The following is a 22,449-nucleotide window of genomic DNA, read 5'->3' on the forward strand; positions in this document are numbered from 1 at the left end:
TCCTGGCACATCCCAGTCCCGGTCCCGGTGTGTCCCGGATCTTCACTCCGGGCACATCCCGGTCCCGGTGTGTCCCGGATCCCCGCTCCCGCTACATCCTGGTTCCGCTCCCGGCGCCGATGTGTCCCGAATCCCCGCTCCCGGCACATGCCAGTCGCGGCCCCGGTATGTCCCAGATCTCCGCTCCCGTAACATCGCGGTCCCGGTCCCGGTCCCGGTATGTCCCGGATCCCCGCTCCCGGCACATCCCGGGCCCGGCTGGCGCGGTGCCGGCGCGGGCCGCCAGGCGGCGCTGTGGGCGGGCGCGCGGCCCGTCTCGGCGCCGGCGCGCGGCGGGCGCCGCCCCCTGCTCGGGCGGCGGCGGCGGCGGCGCGCGCGGGGCGATGGCGGACAGCGCCAGCGAGAGCGACACCGACGGCGGCGGCGGCGGCACCGCGGGGCCGCTGTCGGGGGGCGGCCCGGGCGCGGGGCCCGGCTGCGGCGCGGCGGGCGGCAGCGGCGGTTCCTCGGGGGGCGGCAAATCGGGCGGGATCGTGATCTCGCCGTTCCGGCTGGAGGAGCTGACGAACCGCCTGGCCTCGCTGCAGCAGGAGAACAAGGTGCTGAAGATCGAGCTGGAGACCTACAAGCTCAAGTGCAAGGCGCTGCAGGAGGAGAACCGCGACCTGCGCAAGGCCAGCGTCACCATCGTGAGTGCGGGCGGCGCCGCGCCGGGCCCGGCGGGCGGGGAGCGGGGGTGTCCCCGCCGCGGGGTGTCCGCGCAGGGCGGGCCCGGCCCCGGCCGCGGCCTCGCCTCCACCCCCCGGCTGCCTCCCGGCTCGCCGAGACGAGTCACCTCGGGCGGCCCGGCTGTCACCGCGGCCCGACCGGGGGGTGCGAGGGACGCGCACAGGTGGGGTCACCCCGCGCCCTTCGCGCCCCCTCCGGCGCCGGGAGGGCACCGGCAGCGGAACCGGCGAGGAGCCGAGGCGGTTCCCCCGCCCGGACCCGCGTGGCCGCCTGGCTCCCTGCGGGGAGGCGGCCCCGCCGGCCTGCCCTGCTCGGTGTCCGAGCGGCGGCGGCTCGGGGAGGGGCCGGGCAGGGGAAGGGCGATGTTCTGTGTTCCCCTGAAGTTTCTCAAAGTAGAGATTTCCTTGGAGTTTTAAGTAAAATCTGCGGAGATTTCGGATTATCTCTTCAGCCGTCACCTCTTCAGCCACTGTGCAGAAAGCGGCGATCTGCAGGAATAGCGTCTTGGTCACAAGGAAGTGTCTGGTTTGTTTGCAATGTTTTGTTAGCTGTGGTATTTCAAGTTATATGAAAACTCATTTAAATAAGACTCTTAAATTAAAATAATGCAAGTATCGCAGCACTCTGTCCCAGCAAGAGCTCAGTTCCTGCTTTATGAGCACTGTGAGGATAACTTGGAGTTAACACCATTTTATAGGTTGCTGTTAGGCAGGAATCCTCAGTAAACTGCACATCAAAATACTATGAAAATATTGTTCTGTTCTTCTCTATGAGCTTGGGAGTTAGGAGTTTAAATTCGAGGGTTTTTTGCTAATTCAGTGGCTAAAGGGATTGTTCAGGTGTCATAATGGTCATGGCCTGCATGCAGAGTAGGTAACTTGCTAAAGACTGGTTAAAGGTAACTCAGATACTGTCCTGAACATCCTTGCCAGTGCAGGTGGAGATTTTTTAGGAGAGACCAATTCCACCTGCATGTGTGCACTCTCATCTCATCTGATTTTTCACAGGGGGTACTTTGCTATGAGTGTAATGTCTGTTTTATTGATACTCAGCTTTTCCACTGTCAGTATAGCCAAGAAATGGAGCATGCCTAGGCAATACCGCTCATCTGCTCCTAGTAGTAAGCATTCAGTGTCTAGCAGGATGTGGGCCGGAAGAGTGCATGAAATACAATACAGAAGTAATTTATTCAAGGATGACAAATATAGTGCTAGTCGGGGAAATGTGTGCTTTGTTAATACTTTACGAGAAGAGACTGTGCCTTAATTAGGTAGCGGCGGAGTGCCTTCAAATGTTGAAAGGGGCTAAGGCGCCTTGTCAGTCAGACATTTTCTCTCTGCCTGCTAGAAAGGCACAGTATCTTTCTGAACCCTTGGTAGGTGTATTGTTTGTAAACAACTGGGAAAAAATGCTTGTATGCATTAAAGTTTTGACACTGTCTCTACGGACTGATCATCTTACATTTTCATCAGATTTTAATTTATAAAAAGGAGGTATTTTCCTTAAATCTGAAACTGTCTGTTTTTGACATTTTGGATAGAGAAGAGAGGTGTTAGACTTCAATGGCAACCTGTAGGCTGTCAGGAAAACTGACATCTGTAGCTGATGCAGGCTTTGGTATGCTAAACTGTGTGCACAACTGAGTAAACCACTCCTAATTCAGCAAGTGGTGAAATAATGAATGCAAAACATAACTTTTTTCAGACCACTGAGATCTTGTGCTGTGGTTTACATAGTCCATAATTTAAATGTATTTGCAGTCAGAATACTTTGTTGTGTGGCTCTAGTATGCAGGTGACTGGAGATTATTGGAATGTTGAAATATGTGTCATTCGCATGTAAACATAGGAATAGAAAATTTTCTGATTATCTCCACTGTGATTCTAAACGTTTGTCAATTTGCTTCTCCAGCTCCTCGCAGTGTTGCTGTGCTGACAGACGGGTGCTGTGTATGCTTCCTGTTGTGGGCATTGTAATGACACAAATCAGCTTTGATTTTTATCAGGTGTTGAGGACAAGCACAAATGGAACTGACAGGTAGCCAAAAAAGCAGGTGAATGACTAAACCTGTGTGCTGTAGGTGGAGGTGACTCCTCAAACCACACGGCTCTTCATCTGCAAACCTTTCACTGATCCTGTTGTTTGCGCTTTCTTGTGCAAGGCCACAGAGACTTTTCTCTTTCTGCAGCTCCCACCATTGTCTGTAATGATTTTGAGTATTTTCCCTATAAGGTTTGCTAGTTAAAAGGTGATGGTCTTCTTCCTTCCTCTTGTGTCTGTGCTGGTGTGTTAATTAGACATCTCTCTGTGTTTGCACTATTGTTGATGTCAGTGTGGATATAGTCAGTTTAGGAATTACCTAAATTGCTTGCAGCATAGGATCTTATTAGTTCTATTTGTAGTTAACTTGTATAATAGGGTTGAAAATAAAGTGTTAATTAAGTATAGATTAGGCAGTTGCACTGGGAAAACTGACTGGGAGAAGGTGTTGGCTCGGCAGGCTTATGTGCTCACTAACTTCATATGTACTGTCTTCTAAAACATGTGAAAACAAATGCTGCTTTCAGGCTGAAATTGGTAAAGCCAGCTTGGACTAAGCGTACACCCAAAAATATGTGCAAGCTGTACTCTTTCCAGTAGCCTGAAATGCAAATGAAGTTATGCTGCTGTTCATGTGCAAGACTGTGAAAGTAAGTAAATACATGTGATAACTTTATCTCACCTGCTATTATTGGTAACAAACAATGAGAGAGGGAGCAAAGCAGTGAGAAAGCTGGGGATATTTCAAGTGTTCTCTGGCAGTGCAAGAGCATTACATCAGAAGATGCAAAGTTTCAGATCAGATATTAAGAAGAAATGACTAAGATCACTTGAGCCATTTGCAGAGGGTTCATTTATATGTATTTAGCAATCTCAGTTGTATGATCTCATGGTGTATTTCTGCAAGGTCTTTTTAAGGAAATGGAACGGCTGGTGCCAAGGCTGGGAAAAAACAGGCGCCTGAAGATCCGAGATGCTGTGTGTTTGAGATGAGAAGTAGTGAGTTTTGGTTATAGTGCTGCACTACCAGAAGTGGATTTCCTGTGTGAATTTGCTTAGTTTTTTGGTGAAAAAGGTCTACCAAGGAGATGTCATATTTAACAGGCTAAGCCTGGGACAGAGCAACTTCTCTGTTTAAATAAGTGTACCTTTGGACCTGGGTGGTGGGGTGACTGCTTTTCAAAAGAATGAATTGTTGCATGTAACAAAAGCTGAAATACTTCAGTTGACATATGTCTTGGTCAGGAAGTTTCTTTTGAAGTTGGTAGAATTTGGATTTTTAGCTCCTTTTTTTCTACTCTTCAGTACTTGATGTAGCCAAGCCATCATATTTCACTGAAAGCCATGTGACCTTTAGCTGATACTGGAAGCATTTTGGTTTTCTTTTTTATTGTTTTGAACTGACAGGCCCTCATATGGATGGAATGCTTCTAAGAACAAAAAGAGTTTTAGTCCCTGTCTGCTACATACTTTCTCTAGGATATTAGATTTGATAATTTAACTCATGTAAATTGGCCTACTATAATCAGACATCTTCTGTGGAGTTAGAAATTTAAAATATAATAAACCTTATTCTTAGTTTTTTTAACTGAGGTGAAGACAGAGTGTTTGAGAAGCATTAATATAAAAACATTCCCACTCCAAAATGCCTGATGTAGCAGTTTTAATGCATTGTAACATTTTACAAGAACATCTCTTTTAATTTTCCCTGATTTTGCTTTGTAGGGACAAGAATGATCCTAGAAATCCCGATTTGTGGTGCTATGTGGATCCCCAACAAGATGATCAATTTGGATGAGCCAGATCTGATCTGAAGGGCTGATGGCATATGCTGGCTTTTGTGAGCTTGCCATGAGTTATCACTGTCTGGTAGCGCCTGCTTGCAGCACTTGCTGCCAGGGAACACTGGGACATGGGACTGCTGCAGGTTGTGAGTGGTAGTATTTTACTGTGAGACCTGTGCTACCTTTATTTCTGTAGCTAAACCTGTGTTCTGCACCTTGGCTTCCAGGTTAGCTCTTCTCATTCCCTGAGTGCTGGCAGAGGGCAGTTGCATTTCCTGGCTTTTCAGCCTCCTCTGTGATTCTGCAGAGCTGTGTGAACAGCCTCCCACCTGTTGGGAGGAACAATAGAAAAAAAAAAGGCTTACTCAGCTCCAATTTCCTCACCCCCTACTTAAATCCTGAAGAAAGTTGTTGCTTTCAATAACAACCATCTTCTGAAAGCAAACAGGCTTTCTGGGGCTTGCAGATCAGAAAAATCCTGTGTGCTATTGAGACCTGTTACAGTTTTCCCAATAACAACCAGATCTGGATGCTGGAAATAAATACAACTTTGCATTTTGTTCTCCATGAAGTGTGCAGAGGGATTTGTGTGTGTACATGAGATCTGCTGTTGTGGATCTTCATGGAAAATGTCAGCCTAGAAAGAGAGTTTGGGAAAGTGAATGGGTGTGCTGTATTGTCAAAAATCTCTTGCAAAAATGTTTTTTTTCTTTTCTGAAGTTTGCACCAGAATTTCAAGGCAGAACACCTGTTCCAGTACAGAATGTGTCTCTTAATAGTAGAAGAAAAAGGGCAGGATAGTCTATCTGAACTGAAATAGGAACTTTTAAAAGGTGCTGCTAAGGGCATGGGGATGAGTAAAAGAAATCAGTTAGTAATAGATAGAGGTAAAAAGCAAACCAAGAAAGCAAACATACTAATATTTTGCAAAATGTGAATCTGTTATTTGCTCTTGATTTTAAAGAAGGTCTTGGGTGAAAAATACTCTCAGTTCTGTGATGTCTTTTGTAAATGTAAGAAACCTGCTTGGGGCTTTTGTATCCTGCTGTCTAATTTATCACTCCAGTTTGAAGCTGGACTAAGGTGAAAGTAGCTCAAAAATAACGTATTTTAGAAATGCTTTGCTTCCCTCTTTTTAGAGTAAAGACAACGTTGTTGCTAAGGTTAGCAAATTCACGCACCATGTAAGTCCATCTGAAATTTTTCAGGCACATTTTTTTCCCAGACCAGGCATGTAGGAAATGACTGTCTTGTTATTTCAGTTTTACATTTGCCTCAGATTGTCAAGAAGTTTCTGTTGTACAAATGTCTGTAAAGGAAAAACGAAGTTTAGTAATGCTCTTTAGTGTTAGCTGCCTTGGCCCTTAGGGTAGCATGGTCAGAGGAGCTTTTGCTGTATGGCTGATGAGCCAGTAATAGGAAGGTGTAGTAGCATCTGCTTCCCTTTCGTAGTTACACACAGCCGCTGGCATATCCGATTCCCGGGGAAAAACATGGCCCATAATGCTATTAACAGAATGTTACTGGGATGTGTTGTAGGCCTTCCTGAATGCTGTTTAAAATAAAAACAAACAAAAACCTCAGAAAAAGTCAATGTTTCTGAACTTAATTCAAATATTAATCAACAGCTTGTACTTCCAGGGAGTTTGAGGCTTCAGAGGTTTACTTAATCATCTGCTTTCATTTTTGTCACATGTTTTTGTGAGTTATTCCCACACCAAACCTTCTAACTAACCTTGAAATGTGTCTTTCGGAAGGGTATCCAGTTTTAGTTTGAAGACTCTTGAAGATGAAGAATCACAGTGCTTGGAAAAGCTTTGTTGTCCTGCATCCTGTTCTTCCCATCAATTTCATCAAGGCCAAGCTGTTGGTACCTGCTGTGCCTTTTGACTGGGTTAATGAGTATTCTGGGTCCTCTGCTTTCTCCTTATGAAGATACAGGCTTAACAGGCAACTTCAGTTTACATTGACAAACTAAACTAAGCTCTCAGGCTCTGAGATGCTGGAAATCCACTGTTGAATTAATATGATGCACTGGTCTAGTCTAAACATCCTTTCCTGCTTCAAATTTGTACAAATGTTTCTGATAGCTTAATTTGGAACTTTACTTTTTCTTTTTTTTTTTAATCCAGTGTGGTCATTTGTCTTTAATGAACTTGCTGCTGTGTGCTTTGGCTAATTTGGCAGAAATACATTTGCACTTCTGTGCCTCGTTTGGGTCTGATTTGTACTGCTGGGTTATCCAGTAGCACTTGATTCGGTGCGGAGAATTAATTAATTGTGCAGGGAATATTTTAAACAACATCCTGCTTAGTACATGTTTGTGAAATGGAATTTTCCTCTGATGAGTATTTTTGAGGTCAGTAAGCCGCTTTGGAACTCATGATGTATACCTTATTTTATAACCATTTTAAAATAACGTTTGTCATGTATTACTAAATCAAAAACTCATATGGGTGCTTTATACACACCCTATACCTTTGTGGTTATCTTTATTACAAATAGTCCTTGGCTGAAAGATGAATCTTTGCTTATCTGCCGCAACTTGTTCTCTGTAAAACCATGCTGAATGACCTGTTTAATGTTTCTGTCCTTTATACAGTAAATTAATTTGTTTACAGTATTGCCATTGGGTTGATACCAAACTCTGATAACCACCTAGTTTTGCTTGCCTTTAAATATTATACAACTATACTTTTTTTATGAGTTACTTTATGTGACGTTCCCATATTTAATAATGGTGGAATGTCTTTAGTCAGTAGGCATACTGGTAAATTGCTCTGAATTACTTTGGGGATGAAAGTGAAATAAGAACTGAAATGGTAGAGTACATTTGGGAATTTTTAATAAGGCAAAGTTCTTGGTATTTCTGTGGGCTTGCTATTCTGCATAGAAAGTAATTTTGCTTCTCAAATGAACTTTCTCATTGAGGTTGTATCATGAATTCTGTGTCAGAACTGGTTTGTAATCAGCTTTTATTTTAAGAATGCTCTTTATTGTCAGGTTTGAGCATTTACTGAGACTAAGGGCCATTTTTTCTTGGTGCATCTCCAGTGACTTAAAAGCATTTTGAAGGAGAGGTTGCTTTGGTTTTTACTGCATTTTGCACCTAACAACAGGTTTGCTTTCAGTTGAAAAAATAGTCATATATGCTCCTGCTGTATATCTGCCAGACATTTTTAACGTTCTTTTTAGCCACTTGCCCAAATGATTGCTGAGTTTTGCATTTTTCACATCAGCTGATACAATAATCAGTATTGAGGTTTTTAAAGCTTCTGGTACTGTTGCTGATACCAGTATTAGAAAGCTAGCACAGACACAAATCCTGGAAGTTCTGTACTTCATTTTAATTGTGGTTTTAACTTTAATGGAGTTTGAATTTTAATACTGATTTCAAAGGATGAGGGAAAATTATTTCACTTTATTAAACTCTTTCCTGGGTAGGTACATGGTCATCTGTGGTTTTCTTGCACTTGTTAATTCTGTTTACTTGTTCCCATTGCTTGTTTCCTCCTACTGCTGGTACTGACTTTAATGTTGAAGCTGTCGTTTTCCAAGTTCTTGGTTTGAAGTGTTGGTATACATGGGGTGTATTTTCAACTACAGACTCTCAGTGCTAAAGCTCCTTGTAGTAATTGAGCAAATAATACTGATCTGTAGTGAGCAAGCTTATGCATCTGCTGGAGACTTCACAAAAGGTTTTATTTCCACTGCGCCTCAGAAAGTGTGCTTGGATGGGATTCCAGGTGGGGACTGGTAGCGTTGGAAGCTACTGGAATGGTGACTATGGCAGCTGCAAACAAGATGATCAGGCAGCTGGACTTGTGAGGTGTTGCAGGAGAGTGGAATGGCAATGTCTCACAAACACACCTTGAAATGTGATTGAAATGAAGAAATGAGACAATGCTGTCCTTTGCCGGAATGAAAGTTGTCAGCAGTAGACATATGATGTATCTCAGCATAGCCTTGTAAAAACAGTCAAACAGCTGCTTTGCTGCTCTTTTTCTGGGTGGTGTGTGTGTGTGTGTGTGTGTGTGTGTGTGTGTGTAGAAGGTAGTTACTGAATTTAGCAGGAGAGCAAGAGGCGAATCCTTTTTGTCTTCCCCTTAAAGAAAAAAAAAACCACAAAATGAAGGGAGGACAATAGGGACAAAATGTACAAATTGAATTATGCACAGGATTTGGGATTCAAACAAAATGAATGAAAGAGACAAAGACATGCTCTAGAAGAGAGGCAAAAAGTACAATTTAAGCAAGCTCCCTGGATGTGTAACAGAAAACATTCTTGTGATGTCTTGCTTCCAACGCAGCAGACTGGGGATGTCCAGAAGGGAACATCTCATATTCCTCTTCCCAGTCAGGTCCTTCTGTCTGACTGAAGATGTGTCTTGACCTTTAATTAGGTAGTCTGTTAGTGTCCAATTTCAATGTATGGGATGGAGAGCAAAGTAAAAATGATAGCAAGGCAATTGAGGTGAAGTATTCCACAGTAAAAATGTGTCTAAAGTAGGGAACTCTGAATTACAGATGTGCAGCTTTCGCATCTTTTTCTGTGGGGTGCAAGGGTTACTTGATAAAAGCTGAAGCAGTTTTTACAGAAATATTGAAGCATTTCCTAATCCTGGCACTTAAGTTGTAATTATTTCAACTATTCAGTTAAAATACAGACATTGTAGGCTAATTGGTGCCTATGGGGATGATCCTTTCAGCTCCCGAGAGTCCTCTATCCCTTTGTGCATTCCCTTGCAGCAGTTTTTTTTCCTGGAAAAGAAGGTATTTCCTCAGCTCAGCTGATAGTCTAACTGATGGAAAAACTCTTCAGATAAGGCTTCTCTTCCTCTCTCATTTCTGAATTTTACTGAGTTTGAAATTTCTAATATTATACACAATCTGGTCTCAGTTTGGGGAGGGCTTAGTAAGGTGCATGAGCATCTGTTCAGCCCTGCTGTAGATGGAAACAGCCTAGCAGTGTTTCAGCTGTTTCTGAGATTTCCTCAGATGCTTTAATTCTTTAAACTGACTAAAATGTGATGTTTCTGCTTATTACTGTAAAGCTAAGGCCTTTTTAGTTCCATTGGTGGTGATGGTGCTAATCATACTTAAAACACCCACCACATATATAAATAATTCCCACAATGATATGCTTTGGTCCTGAGTGAAAGTATTAATGTTTCTTAACAAGTCAGACATGATAAAACCCAGCAATATTTAGCGTGTCACAATACAAAGTTAAGCTTTTTTATGTGACTTGCAGTTTAATTTCTACTTTCACCAGGTGGTGGGGTTTTTCAAATAAACAGCAAAAGCCACTATTACAAAATTTAAAAAATGTAGGAGTTTAAGCAGCACTTTTGCAAGAGCTTTAAAGGGTATATATTTTTCACATCTGCTAAAAATGAACAATAGACATTTTGTCATAGCTAGTGTTGCCACGACAGGAATTATTAACTAGGCAAAACTTCTATCCTCACAGGCCCTGAAATCCTGGTTGGGTCAAGAAGAGGGACACTCTTAAAGTCTGTTCCAGAGAGCAAATTTAACCTGAAATCTAGATCTGCAAAAAATCTTGTTTCTCTGAATACTGACAAGTGTAACTGGAATGTCCTTGCTCTTTGAATGGAAGGTGGGTAGGCATTTCCTAAAAAATGTCTCTGTGTTAGGCCTACTATTCCATTTCTGTATGGAATGAATATTCAAGGATGATTGCATTCCCCCTCATCCTGCATATCTCTGTTTCTAGGGGCCAGAAACAGAGAACACAAAGGCAAAGAATGTATTTTTTCATGTTCCTCATAATATTTTCATAGACTACATTAATAAACCTGTTTTTTGCCTTAGAAGCCTTAGAAAGAGATTGCTCTTTGGAATACTGTGAGAGGTACTGTAACATATTCAAACTGTAGAGAAGGAGATTAAAAACAAAAAACAGAAAACTACTCACTGACTCCTAGGAGGGGTGGAGTAGAAACATTTTCTGTAATGGAGCTCAAGTTAATGTGCCTTAACAGTGATTTGGACAGTGTTGTGTCCACTTTGAATATATTGGTTTGGTTTAGGAAAAGGTATGATTCTAATTAATAACAATTTAATCTCCAGCTCTTGTTAATCACTGTGAAAGTGTTTCTCTGGAAAGTCAGTGTGCGTAAGAAGAAACTGGGGGAGATTTTAACCCTCTTAATAGGTTATTTGTGTTGGGTGGTTAAGGACACCTTGCTACTGTGGGGAAAAACATTGGCATCCTTAATGATTACCTAGGCTGTATTTGAATTTGTCATACAAAACAAACAAAAAAACCCCCCAACAGCAATCCCATTTCCTGCCTCTCCACCACCAAATAAAAAGGATTTAACAGTTTTAATGAAAATTAAGAAATTACATGGTGAGTTTTAAAACTGGATAAATGGATCAGATGAATGGATCTTTATCTGTTGGTCTTTATCCCTAGTTTTAAAAAATTTAAAGGAGAACAGGTTGATTGATGTAGATATACCAGAGGTTATGCACGCTTGAAAGAAGTGTTGAAAGCCACTTTTACCTAGAAGGGAAGGATGATAAATACTTAGGCAGTTGGTGCTCAGGACCCAGTCGAAGTAAGAAAATTCAGTCTTCTGCCTGGGAGCAGGGAGAGTTGCTGCTAATACCTGTGGTATGCTGGTGGCACTGCATGGCACATGCCGTGCAGAGTGGTTTGGCACCTGCTGTCTGGAAAATTCTGCGTAAAAGAATTAATCTTCCACTCTTACTATGTACTCCGATGAAGAAAAACATGTTTTTCATATTTGCATGCTTGCAATGAGTTACCTGGACTACATGAAGTGAAGTGGGATATTCGTGAAGGTTATTTGGGGTGGGTGACTGTTAAATCTCTGTTCACTGCTTTCATTTGTGCTATTTTCCTTAGAGTAGAGAAACAATTGTGGCTGCAGAACTGCTTGTAACAGAAGTTTGTTGTGGTTGTGTTTTGAGCAGAAGTTTGTTATTTTAGAGCATAACTCAGTGCCTCTTGGCACCCACGTACCTCTGAAGAGAAGCTGGGTATTAAGGTAGTCACCTAATAGTCTACTCTTCTGCTAAATCTTTTGCTGTTCCTGCTCTGAAATTTTGGGAGTGTGCAGTTTTGAGTTTCCTAATTGGTTGGCCTAGCAAAGTGAACTAGTCAATGTGTGGTTAAATTGAAGATGAATGATGAATTATCAGTGGGCAGAAAATAGACAAAAAAACATTTAAAATATGTTAATTTAAGAAGTATTTGTGCATTAGACATCTGATATCAGAGTAATTTGTACTGGGGTGCTACATTCCTTGTAGGTTCTAGTACTAATGGTGATATTGCTGAGATTTAAGTTGTTATTAGTTTCCAAGTAGCATAACAACTAGATTTCATTAAATTTGAGTATTGTAGGTGCAGGTCAAACAAACCACAGCATTTTAAAATGGATAGTTAAATCACACAGACAGTGGAAAATTAGTAACACACAACACCTCCAACAAAACAGTATATGCTACAAGATCAGCTATGAGCAATATGATCTTTTTTCTATCTTTTACATTGACAAGTCTGTGCATTTGAAAATTCAAACAAACTGAAAATAAAACTACAAATCTCGTTACGTGTACATGTGCATCTTTGTGATGTTTTTCAGCATTTTTATATTGAGGCTGAGGAAAAGCAAAACCTGTTCCATGTGTTTCTGTTTTCTTTTTGTTTTACACTATTGATTAACTAGCAAACTATTTCTGGTACAAAAAATCCAGCAGTAAAGCAGCAGTGCAACTAGAAGTTGAAGTGTAAAGCAAAAATTTCTTTCTAGTAGTCATCAGTAAAGGATTAATAGAGGGGTGTAACTTTGGTTCAGAATTTGATATGATAGTGTAGCTGTATTTTCCATGTCTTTGGCTGTCTTTGTCAATGTAAATCTTTGGCAAGGTATAAACTAGCAAAGATGGGGAAGTCCCTGGCAAAGCATGTCATCTTCTGGAGGAGATGTGTTGCAAAGCCTTTTGCTGGGAATGGTCCCTTGCCTGTGCTGTGCTGACGGCAGAGTTGTCTCACAGGGCCTCGTTCTTGGTGCCTTCCTGGCCATGTTTTTATGTGCAGTCATTACAGCCCTTCTGAGGAACATTTAATGTGCATTTTGAAGCAGTATTTGCAATGAACTTGAGGACTTAGGGGGAGTGGGTTTGTTGGTGCTTATATGCATTATAGCTGCTTTACACATGCACTGGAAATCAGTGCTGCTGAAAATGCAGCAAGTGTAGAAAATGTGTGGTGCCTGTGCAGCCACGGGACAGAGGAAGAGCCTCATGAAACAGCCATTTGGAAAGGTCTGTGAGCTAGATTTAATTTTCCTGCTGGGTCATTCCTGCCTTGGCCTGTGACTTCTTTTGGCTCAGGTTACAGCTCTTGCGTGCTGGAAGCAGAGACTCCAGCCCTGATAACTGTCTGGGAGCTTGTTCTACATGATGATGTTTAAGTGAACGAAAAATAAGAGCTATAAGGCATGCATCTAATGAATAATCAGATTCTTAAAGTTGCCACGCTGAGTGTTCAGAATAGGAAGTGTGTAAGCCTGTACAACCCTGCTACTTTTTCCTTTATGGTGCTTTATTACCATATAATTTTTAATTACATTAAGACTTACGTAGCAATATGTGGTCATGGTTAAACTGCTCAGTAAAAGTTATTGATACATTTTTCTAGGCCTTAACTTGACATTTTGTTGGTCACAGAAAACGTGGCTTTTCCACGTGCTACATTTTTATTAACTACTTAATGCCAGTATTTTGATATAATAAAAACACTTGAAGGGAGTATACTGGTTTTTTTTGTGTTTTGAAGAAAACTGTTTAAATTACTTTTCAATTATGTAAGTAAATTCAGGAATTGATTGACTTAATTATGAAATTCATATGGCTTGTTATTCTTTGTTTGTAATTAGCCAAATGCATTCATTTTATTAATATTTATGCTTGTCAAATGAGCTTGTTTTCATAACTTGCTTATTTCATTTTTACCACTTATGTATTTCAGTTGTGCAAGACTTACAGGTCAACAACAAAAAGCAGAGAAAGAAGTGTGTACAATGGGATTGCATACTATCAAACAATTTACTTCATTGCTGATGCTAACAGATTATTTAGCATGAAAGAATACCAGTGACTTTGGTGTTTAGGAAACTGGTCTGAGGGCTTTTCTCAAGTGCTCTTCCCAAACCTCAAGATGTATGCATCTGAGTTTTTGAGAGAAGGTCCCACAAGGCTGCATGAGTGATGTTAAGCTGAAAACATTTGAGTGTGGTTAAAACTAACTTGAGTGAAAAATGTATTTCTTGTGTTGAGTCAGCTCATTTCTCTAGTCAGTCTGCATCCGTTGTGGATTTGTGTGGCCATATGTTGGATCACTTGGTAGGCATCACGGGAAGAACTTGCTGTGCCTGGAGCTGGCGGCAGGAGTGCTGTGACAGAGGTGTTTTGACATGTCTGGCCAAAACCTAATTGACCTTTTAAAAAGGAGGGTGGGGGATGAAGGAGACACAGATTTTCCAACTATAAATGGAGATTAAAAGGAACTGTGTTGTAATACTTCAAATGGTAGCTTATCACAAAGTTTTTCCTTTTTTATTACAGTAGTAAATTGTGTTACTATTATAATAAAAAACAGATCTCTTTTTTGTCTCCTCTTGCAGAAGAACTCATCTACTCTACAGCTGTAATATAATAGGACTTGTGCTTTGTAGCAGTTCTGCTTCAGTGGCTTTAATGTTGCACAGTAGGTTATGTTTAGAGTAGTTGAAGTTCTCAGGATGAGTTTCAGTAATGAATTTATGTCTTCCTTAGTGTATTTGGAAAATAACTTGGTAAGCCTATAAGTTTGTAATTTTGGGGGGGGTTGGAGGGTGGTGTCTGTTATTTGTTTGTTTTTAGAGGCCAACCAACCAAAAAACCACATTACTCCTACACTGCCAGGTGTGTGTTTAAAAAAAAAATAAAATAAAAATCAGCCCAGCAGCTTGGGGTCCTGAAGGAAAGGTATTACTGCTTGTGGGGGACTTCTAGGAGATACTGTATGTCCAAAGATAAAAATGCATGTTTCTTCCTATTGCTCTCTCAGTCCTGAAAACTCCTCTTAAAGAGGGGAAGAGAAGAAAAACAAAAAGGTACTTTTATGGCAGACCAGAGGAAATTACCCTTGGGGTTTGTCATAGATTAGACAGGAAATCACACTACAAATTGACCCCAGAACTTGAATTCCAGTTCACCACTTCAACCACAAGAGCATTTGCTCTTTTCTCTCAGACAGGCCACCCAGCTGAGAGAAATACCTTTCCTGGGGTGAGGGGAAAACTGCCCACATCATTACTGGGACTTGGGTGGGAATTCCTTGTCCATTATCCATTACAGCCAGGAATGTGCTGCTGGGCAGTCGCTGCAGTTGGCAGTAGTGGGAGTTCTCGGAGTTGCTGTTGTCTTCTGTTCTTGTGGTGGTTCATGTTTCTCTTTGCCTGTAAGGCATATTGCATGGACTGTGGTCATTTCAGTTGCAGCTAGAAGGTTTATAGGAAAAAAATAGCTGCACTGAAAAAGTTTCTCCTATAAGGGAGCAGTATCAGCTCACTGGAATGTTTACTGAATTTGTAGATCAGTAGTTTTCTGTATCATTTTAACCTGGTGCCAGAAAGTATGGCCAAAGCAGTCACTTGAGTTAGTACTTCTAGAGGAGGAGTGTATACTTCAGGAAAGTTGGGAAGCTTAGATTTTATTTTATGCAAGAACTGCCTATTCAAAAATCATGTCATTGTAGCTACCTGCATGTCTCATCCTGTTTATCTCATCCTATTTAGTAGGACTTTTGGGAGGGCTGCTTTCTGAAGTGATAGCGTTAGTTCAGTGTGACATGTGTAGTGACTGAGATCATCTCATCCTGAAGCTGTCCCAAGCCTTTAGTCTATATTCAGTAGCAAAGATTGAGTTTCTTGTCAGATTAAACTGCTCTTTAGCTCCATCTACAGGGTTATATTGTCCACAGAGCCCTGTCAGCAAGAACTGCACCAAGAAAAGTTGGATGAAAGGTAAAGAGGTCATGGTGGCTCTTGACATAAAGATAAAAGACCTTCAAGGGTGGATTAAAAAACGATGCTTGGTAGACTGTTTCCAACAAGATCTCCTGAAATCTTGTGTCATCTCTACCCTGGATGCTGCTGGAGACAGGTGATGCAGGCTGGGCATGCTTGGCATCTGCCTTGCAGGTGGTTGGAGTGTAGGTGCCTGGAGCATTTGTGTGATGTTTACAACTGAAATTGTCTGAAATGACACCTGACGGTAAAATGCAAAAACATGTTCATGTCAGGTCACTGATAATGTGCTGATACTGACTACAGAGAAGGTGTTAATTGGATTGCTGAACTTGCTTGCTGTGCAGTATGAGGAAGGTGATAGCTTTTGTGAAGCTTTCAGAAGTGGTGGGGGAGGGGGGAAGGGATTTTTGAAGTTTTTGGTTTTTGGCTTTTTTGTGTGCTTTTTTTTTTTTTTGTTTGGTTGGGGTTTTTTTTTTGTTATGGTTATTTTTATGTGACTGTTTAAGGTGATGCTTCATCAGAAGTGCTGGATTTTGGTGCTTCATATAATACAGTGCCACTAGAGCAGTGTGGTCAGTGTATGATGCAGTGATACAGAAAAAGAGCATCCCACCAGAAACAGAAGCTGCTGCTTGTGCTAGAACAAAGAGAGAGAGCAGAGGGAAATTCAGCAGTGTGAACGTGGTCTGCTAAAGGTATATTCACAAGAAAAACTGAGAGAAGGAAGATGTTTTAACAGTTCCAGTTTATGGATGTATATGTATATGCAGCATGTGGAAAAAGAACTTTAGTGCTGTTAACTTCCTAACACAATACTTGGCTACTATGTACAGTTTAGGAAAATACGTTTCTTAGTTCTTTCAAAATTACTTGGAATTTAAGCTTACAAGGACAGATTTTTTTACAGCACTTCATGCATCATCTCTGCTAGTGATCAGGATTTCACAAGCTTCTGCAATAAAACTAATAGGATTTGTCTTCCTCAAAAATATAAGAGGTTTTTTGTGGTTTATATGCATGAGGTGCTTTTTATCACCCTCTTTATTCTTGATTTCCCGTGAAGTAACATGATAGCCCTTGCATTTATGGTCTTAACCATAATAATTAGAGATTTTCCTTAGTGGATGCATCTATGGAATGCTCCAAGTTAGCTGTGCATGGAGTTTTGAGACATGCGAGACAGGAGGAAATGTCTGCTATGCAGAAAATCTGGGGTGAAAGTAGATTGTTTCAGGTTTCCAGAGAGTGACTGATCAGGTGTTACCATTTTGTATCACTCAATGCCTTAGCAATTTATTTTTTAATATGGTACACAGAACAGGGTAAATGGTTGTTAGTATTTTTGCATGTTAACTGTGATATGGATAATAGAGAAAAACCAAGAACACTATACCCTTGTGGAAGACCTAGCATTTCTGATTTCTGTATTGTTTCTCTTTTTTTTTGCTGATGATCTCAAACTTCTTTTCAAATACAGATACTTAATAAAAAGACAGGTTATGCCTTTGGAAAAACAGTGTATTCACATCCAGAAAAGTCAGTTTGATTATTGGCTAAATGAGTAACAGATTTCAAGATTTTAGGCAATATTAAGGTAAACATGAACTATCCTGTTACTTGAGGTAATTTAACTATCACCAATTAATGAGTAACAAGATAAAGGGCAAGTTTCAGTATGAAATTTAGAAGAAATATGGTAATGAATTATGTGTTTTGTACCTAGTCTTAATGAGTGTTTAATGTTTTTCAGCTAAAATGTTTGTGTTGAAAGTGCTGACCCTTGGGTAATTAAATGGACATTCGTTATATTCAATGTGCTGTGTGGATATCTGGGGTTTGCAGTTTGTGTGTAGATGTGTAGGATTGCTGTTGTTCAGTTGATAAATGCATTCTTTGTGTAAGGGGTACAGATTTAATCCTGCCCACCCTTTGCTCTGAGCCACCTGTGTGTGGGCTGGGGTCCTGCACACTGTGGGCACAGGGGTTGTTGCAGGACAGTTCTTGAACAGGTGCAAGCTGGGGCTGCTCGCTCCTGTTCCTGCATGCCAGCACGCTGCTGGTGTGGCATGCCAACCAGGGAAGCAGATCCAGGAAAGGAAAACGGGAGGAGGAAGGGAAAGGCTTCATTTCTGTGTGTCTCAGCCTGTGCTGGCCTGCTGCCTGGCCTTATGAACTCCTGTGTGGGCACAAAGGAGGGGCACTGGCCCGACAGCGATCTTGGCAGCCTGCGCTCCATCATTAATTTGACACCAGGATCTGGCAAACAGTGGTGTGCAGGCTCGGTGCTATAATACAGTGATTTTAGAGCTTTTGGCTGGTGCGAAGCATGAACAGAACAAATCTATGCAAGTTACAGATGAATAGAAATCAAAGCATAAATACCCTTATTCTTTTGTTTTTCAGAACCATGTGCTTTCTAATTTAATTTTAGGTAAGCTTGGTCTGTGTTACTCTCTTCTATTGGCTGAACCATTGAAAAACAGACACAAGTAGAAATCCTATGTAGTGAAGGCAGTGTAGGAGTTGATTTTGGAACAGTATGCATGAATTTTAATGATTTGAGGACAATGAGCGCTTGCAATTTGACTTGTTTACTCTGTTTTGGAATGTCTCTGAAGACATAAGATGGTTAGTAGCTCTAAGTAAAGCCACATTTAGAAGCTGATAGATGATGTTATTCAGATCAGTTAGATTCCAGGAGTTTTAATGCATTGAGATGTGAGCTGACAATGTAACATTTCTTCAGACCTCTTGGACAACTCTCTATTTTCTTGATGTGACAGGTAATATCACTGCTGAACATGCTGAAGTAGCTGTTCTCTGCTATGTAGATGCAATACATTAGAGAGGAGGTGTTGTGCAGGACCCAAGCTGATAAGCCAGCAAGCTCTGCCTGCCCTGGCTTTTTCTTATCTTTCTTTTTTTGTTTTTTTCAGGTTGGGTTTGTGCCAGCTCTAGTGGAGACAGGGACAAGGGAGATGGTGGCAGATAGATAATAGGAAAGGGCCATGAAAAGAAATCAGTAGAGATGGGAGAAGACACAAGAAGGCAGAGGCAAAGATTTGAAGAGAAGGACTTTATGGAAGGAGGACTAACTGAGACGTTTCCAAACCACTGCTTTATATTTTATTGTATTGGTGATACTATAAGGAAAATTTGCAATTGTACTATTGTTTCACCAATTTGAAAGACAGTTATGTTCTTTAATTAACTTTTCTCCTAGACATTGGAGGTGTCTAACTAATTGGCTCTTGGACCACTAGGGAATGTATCATTCTGGTTAAAAGATCACTGACATAATGAAATCTTTCAAGCATTTTCCAGTGTACAATAAGTATAAAGAGATTATTATTTTGGCTCATTTTGGGAAGAAGACTATGGAAGATAAGCCTTCAGTAATATGTTTCAGTTCTTAAATTTTCCTTTCTCTAAGTTTACTGACATAAAGCTAGCAGAATGTTTGCATAAGCTATAAGGTGGTGTAATTTTATTAGAATCAGGGCCAAGCACATAGGTGCAGTTCAAGAGTTTAAGTTGTGGATTTTATTACAGGGAACAAAACCACTCCTAACACTATGTTGCCTCATGGGGTAAATGTAGTATTTCTGTCATTTGTTCTAGGCTTTGAACTGTGGCATTAAGAGTTTTCTCTACCAGTTTGTAGCTGTGATTATTCATTTGCCCGTATGAAATAACCCTTCATGGTCTTTCAGAGCAGGCTTTCAAAAGATAACTTTTATGTTTTATTTATCAACTTGATGCTTAAAAAACATACTAACATCTGAACTGTAGGGAATGCAAGTGTCCCAGGCTGGCTTTCTGTGGAGCTGTGCAGGGTGCTAGCAGTAAGTTGAAATGGAAATTGTCACCTCTTATAATTCTGCATGGGAAAGATTTCCAGAGGAGCTTGGGTTAAAGCTACCCCATAGCATTTTTGTGAGTTGCTGTTGTGTTGCTTTTGTGAGTAGTGGAGTAGCAGTTGTGAGAAGCACCGTACATGTTTTCCTCGTGGTGTGGGGTAGGAGTGTGAGAGGAGCCATGCTGCCTGCAGCTCTGCATATCAGGGCAAAAGAAGAGGAGCATTATTTGACTCCTGGAAAGCAGGGCTCAGTCCAAGGGATCTGAAAAGGAGGCACAGTGGCGCATGCAGCAGTCTGAGCCGTTTCAACTCGTAATGGAGAACATTCAGACAGGAGTTCCTTTTCAAGCATGGAGTAGGTAGAAATAGGTGTGTGAATCTGTAATGCTTTTACAAAGCTTGTAAGGTTGTGGAGTTTGTGCATTTCATTGGGAGGAGGCCACTTTAAAGCACAAGTGCAGTTTCTCAAGATTGAAAACAAAAAACGGAAAAGGGTGCTATGGTGTTATAAAAGGGGTTGGTAGCAGCACTTACGTCCATCCTACAGGCCTCCAGGATGATAGGCATTTAAAGAGGAATGGAATAATTGCAGCTTTCTTGAGAGGAACCTTTTTTCTCAAAACTATGTCTTTATTTCACAGCAAGCAAGGGCAGAACAGGAAGAGGAATTCATCAGTAATACTCTATTTAAGAAGATTCAAGCTCTGCAGAAAGAAAAAGAAACACTTGCAGTAAACTATGAAAAGGAAGAGGAATTTCTCACTAATGAGCTCTCAAGAAAACTGATGCAGGTAATTGGTGCCTTTACTGATGTTTCTCCCAGGAGCCACAGGACTGACTGGTGTCTGAACTTTTTGTTTGTGTGACTGTAGTCTAAGGGAGGTGGTCAGGTTGGAAAGCAGACGTTTGATAAAAGCAAAGTATAAGAAATGTAGTGAGTGACTTTTTTTTTAACATGTTGCTTTAAAGTTTCCATCTGCGAACTGAGCTTTGAGATCCTGGAAGTTTATATACTAATGCAAGAAAGTAAATAGCTTGCAGTAAATGTCATCCGTCTTCCAGACAAGAGTTACTGATTAATTTGAAATGTTAGTGAAACACACTTTTTTTCTGGAGTATTTGATACTTTACATGAGTCTTGAAATATGCAGCAATGCTCAAAGGAAACTTTTTCTGTAAGTTTGTCTGTACTTGTAACAAAACTGTTGCTTCTATTGAATTAAAACACATCAGTTTGATGGTAAAAATAAAAAGTTGAAGATTCTCTTACAATTTGTGGCAGAGAAACTTCTTTCCATTACCTAAGATGCTAATTTTTAAAAAGCGGTTAAGCATTTGTTGGAAGTGTTCGACGTGGTTGCTGTGTTCTCACAGCCTTGCCTAAATACCTGCTTTTGTCCCCTGTAGGAGACAGGGTACTGAGTTACAGGAGTGTTTAATGTGATCTGCCTGAGATTTTTTCATGCCGTTGGTTCTAAGCTTTGTCATGAAAAGCCAGGCACTTTAAAAGAAGCTAATTTGTATGTTGTAAGCATTGCTGTGTTCTGCAGCTGGTGACTGAAGGCATGTTTCGCCTTGCAGTTAGGGAATGCAGTGTTTGGAAACACCACACCACTAGAGCTAATGCCATCTGGCACTTTTGTTACTGAAAACTAGGCTTTCACTTCATCTCTTTGGTGCCTGTTATCACACAGGAAGTTCAGCAGCAAGATAAAATATCCCTTACTTGGTATTACTATTTCCCCTTGCTGTTCTTGAGGACTGACGAGAATGTTTCTGAATAAGAGACATGTTTGATTTCTAAGCCATACATTTTCATGAAAAACAGAGAAGCAGATGGCAGTAAAGTAGGGGTATCAACTGTTCTTTTATAATTGGAGTAAAATGTGGATATCATTATAGAAAAAGCTTTCCACTGAAGTCTCTTGCAGTAAAGGGAGAAATGGTACATTGAACAATGTTGTTTAATTGAAAGGAAGATGCAGAAATCTGTTACAGAACCAGGTTACATGGACTGTATTGTACATTAAAAAGCGGAAACTAAAACTTACTTTAAAATAAAAGTATGAATTACACCTGATTTGTTTGAAGAGTTTTAAAGTCATACAATGAATGACCTTGCACACAAATTTGTACCACAAAGTTCTGCAGCAAGTAAATTGTTGTATCAAGTAATTGCTCTAAATATGCTTAGGCTTTTTCCTAGAATTCATGGGATTGTTTTAATGAGTTTTTTTAAACTGTCTTTAACATTCTTAAATTGTTAAAATTATGCAAAATAGGTTCACACATTGCAAAGAAAAATACAAACTTCTTGTCAACCTAAAAGTATGATTATTTTTATTCTTTTTTTGCTGTGGACTTTCAGAAACTATCCTTCAACTGTTGCTCCAAATTAAAGAAAAAGGTAACACTCTACTGTTCTCAAAATGGCCAAGGGGGTGCTTGGCTCATTGCTATGTATGAAAGAGTGCAAGGGCATTGTACTGTTTGTATGTTGGAAGCCCTTAACGGATGCAACTTCATTCTCATTGGTGAGGGAGATGCAGAGAAGCATCTGAAACAGAATGCAGAATAATATTACCCAACTTTCCAGCAGGCAAGCTGCAGGCTTCTGCTGAAAGAAAAAGCTGTATAGCCATAACTACAAGAGTATGGATGTAAAATTCTGACCACCACCTGCAGCCTTAGATTTCATTCCATGTAGCCTTGCTGTAAGCCTCATTTAGCCTTTGATAAACATGGTTATGTCAACCAGAAGATTTTAAAATATGGCAATTCATAAGTGCACCTATGTTCCAAATTGTTCATCCTGAAGCTGTGTCATTTCTCTCAGCACCATTAGGTAGCAATTTTTGAAAGTGAATTGTAAGTTTGTGCGCTCTGAATAATAGCCCAGGTAACTTGAAAAAGAGCTGTCAACATCCTGGTGGTGGTGTTGGTGGTTGGCCTGTGAAGCATG

General features: G+C 40.8%; 1 protein-coding gene across 2 annotated transcripts in view; it reads left to right on the forward strand.

Annotated features, from left to right (window-relative positions):
• The first annotated feature begins 333 nt into the window (after positions 1 to 333).
• CCDC6 (coiled-coil domain containing 6) overlaps positions 334 to 22,449 on the forward strand; it is a 52,893-nt gene continuing 30,777 nt past the window's right edge. The window contains exons 1-2 of one of the 2 annotated variants that reach the window (XM_058841120.1): positions 334 to 689; positions 20,129 to 20,278. In XM_058841120.1, the coding sequence (XP_058697103.1) occupies positions 384 to 689; positions 20,129 to 20,278 (456 nt within the window). In that variant the 5' untranslated portion in view covers positions 334 to 383. The remainder of the gene's footprint in view (positions 690 to 20,128; positions 20,279 to 22,449) is intronic. The other variant, XM_058841121.1, reaches the window with a different exon arrangement.

Source organism: Poecile atricapillus, chromosome 6, assembly GCF_030490865.1.
Source record: "Poecile atricapillus isolate bPoeAtr1 chromosome 6, bPoeAtr1.hap1, whole genome shotgun sequence".
Classification (NCBI taxonomy): Eukaryota; Metazoa; Chordata; class Aves; order Passeriformes; family Paridae; genus Poecile; species Poecile atricapillus.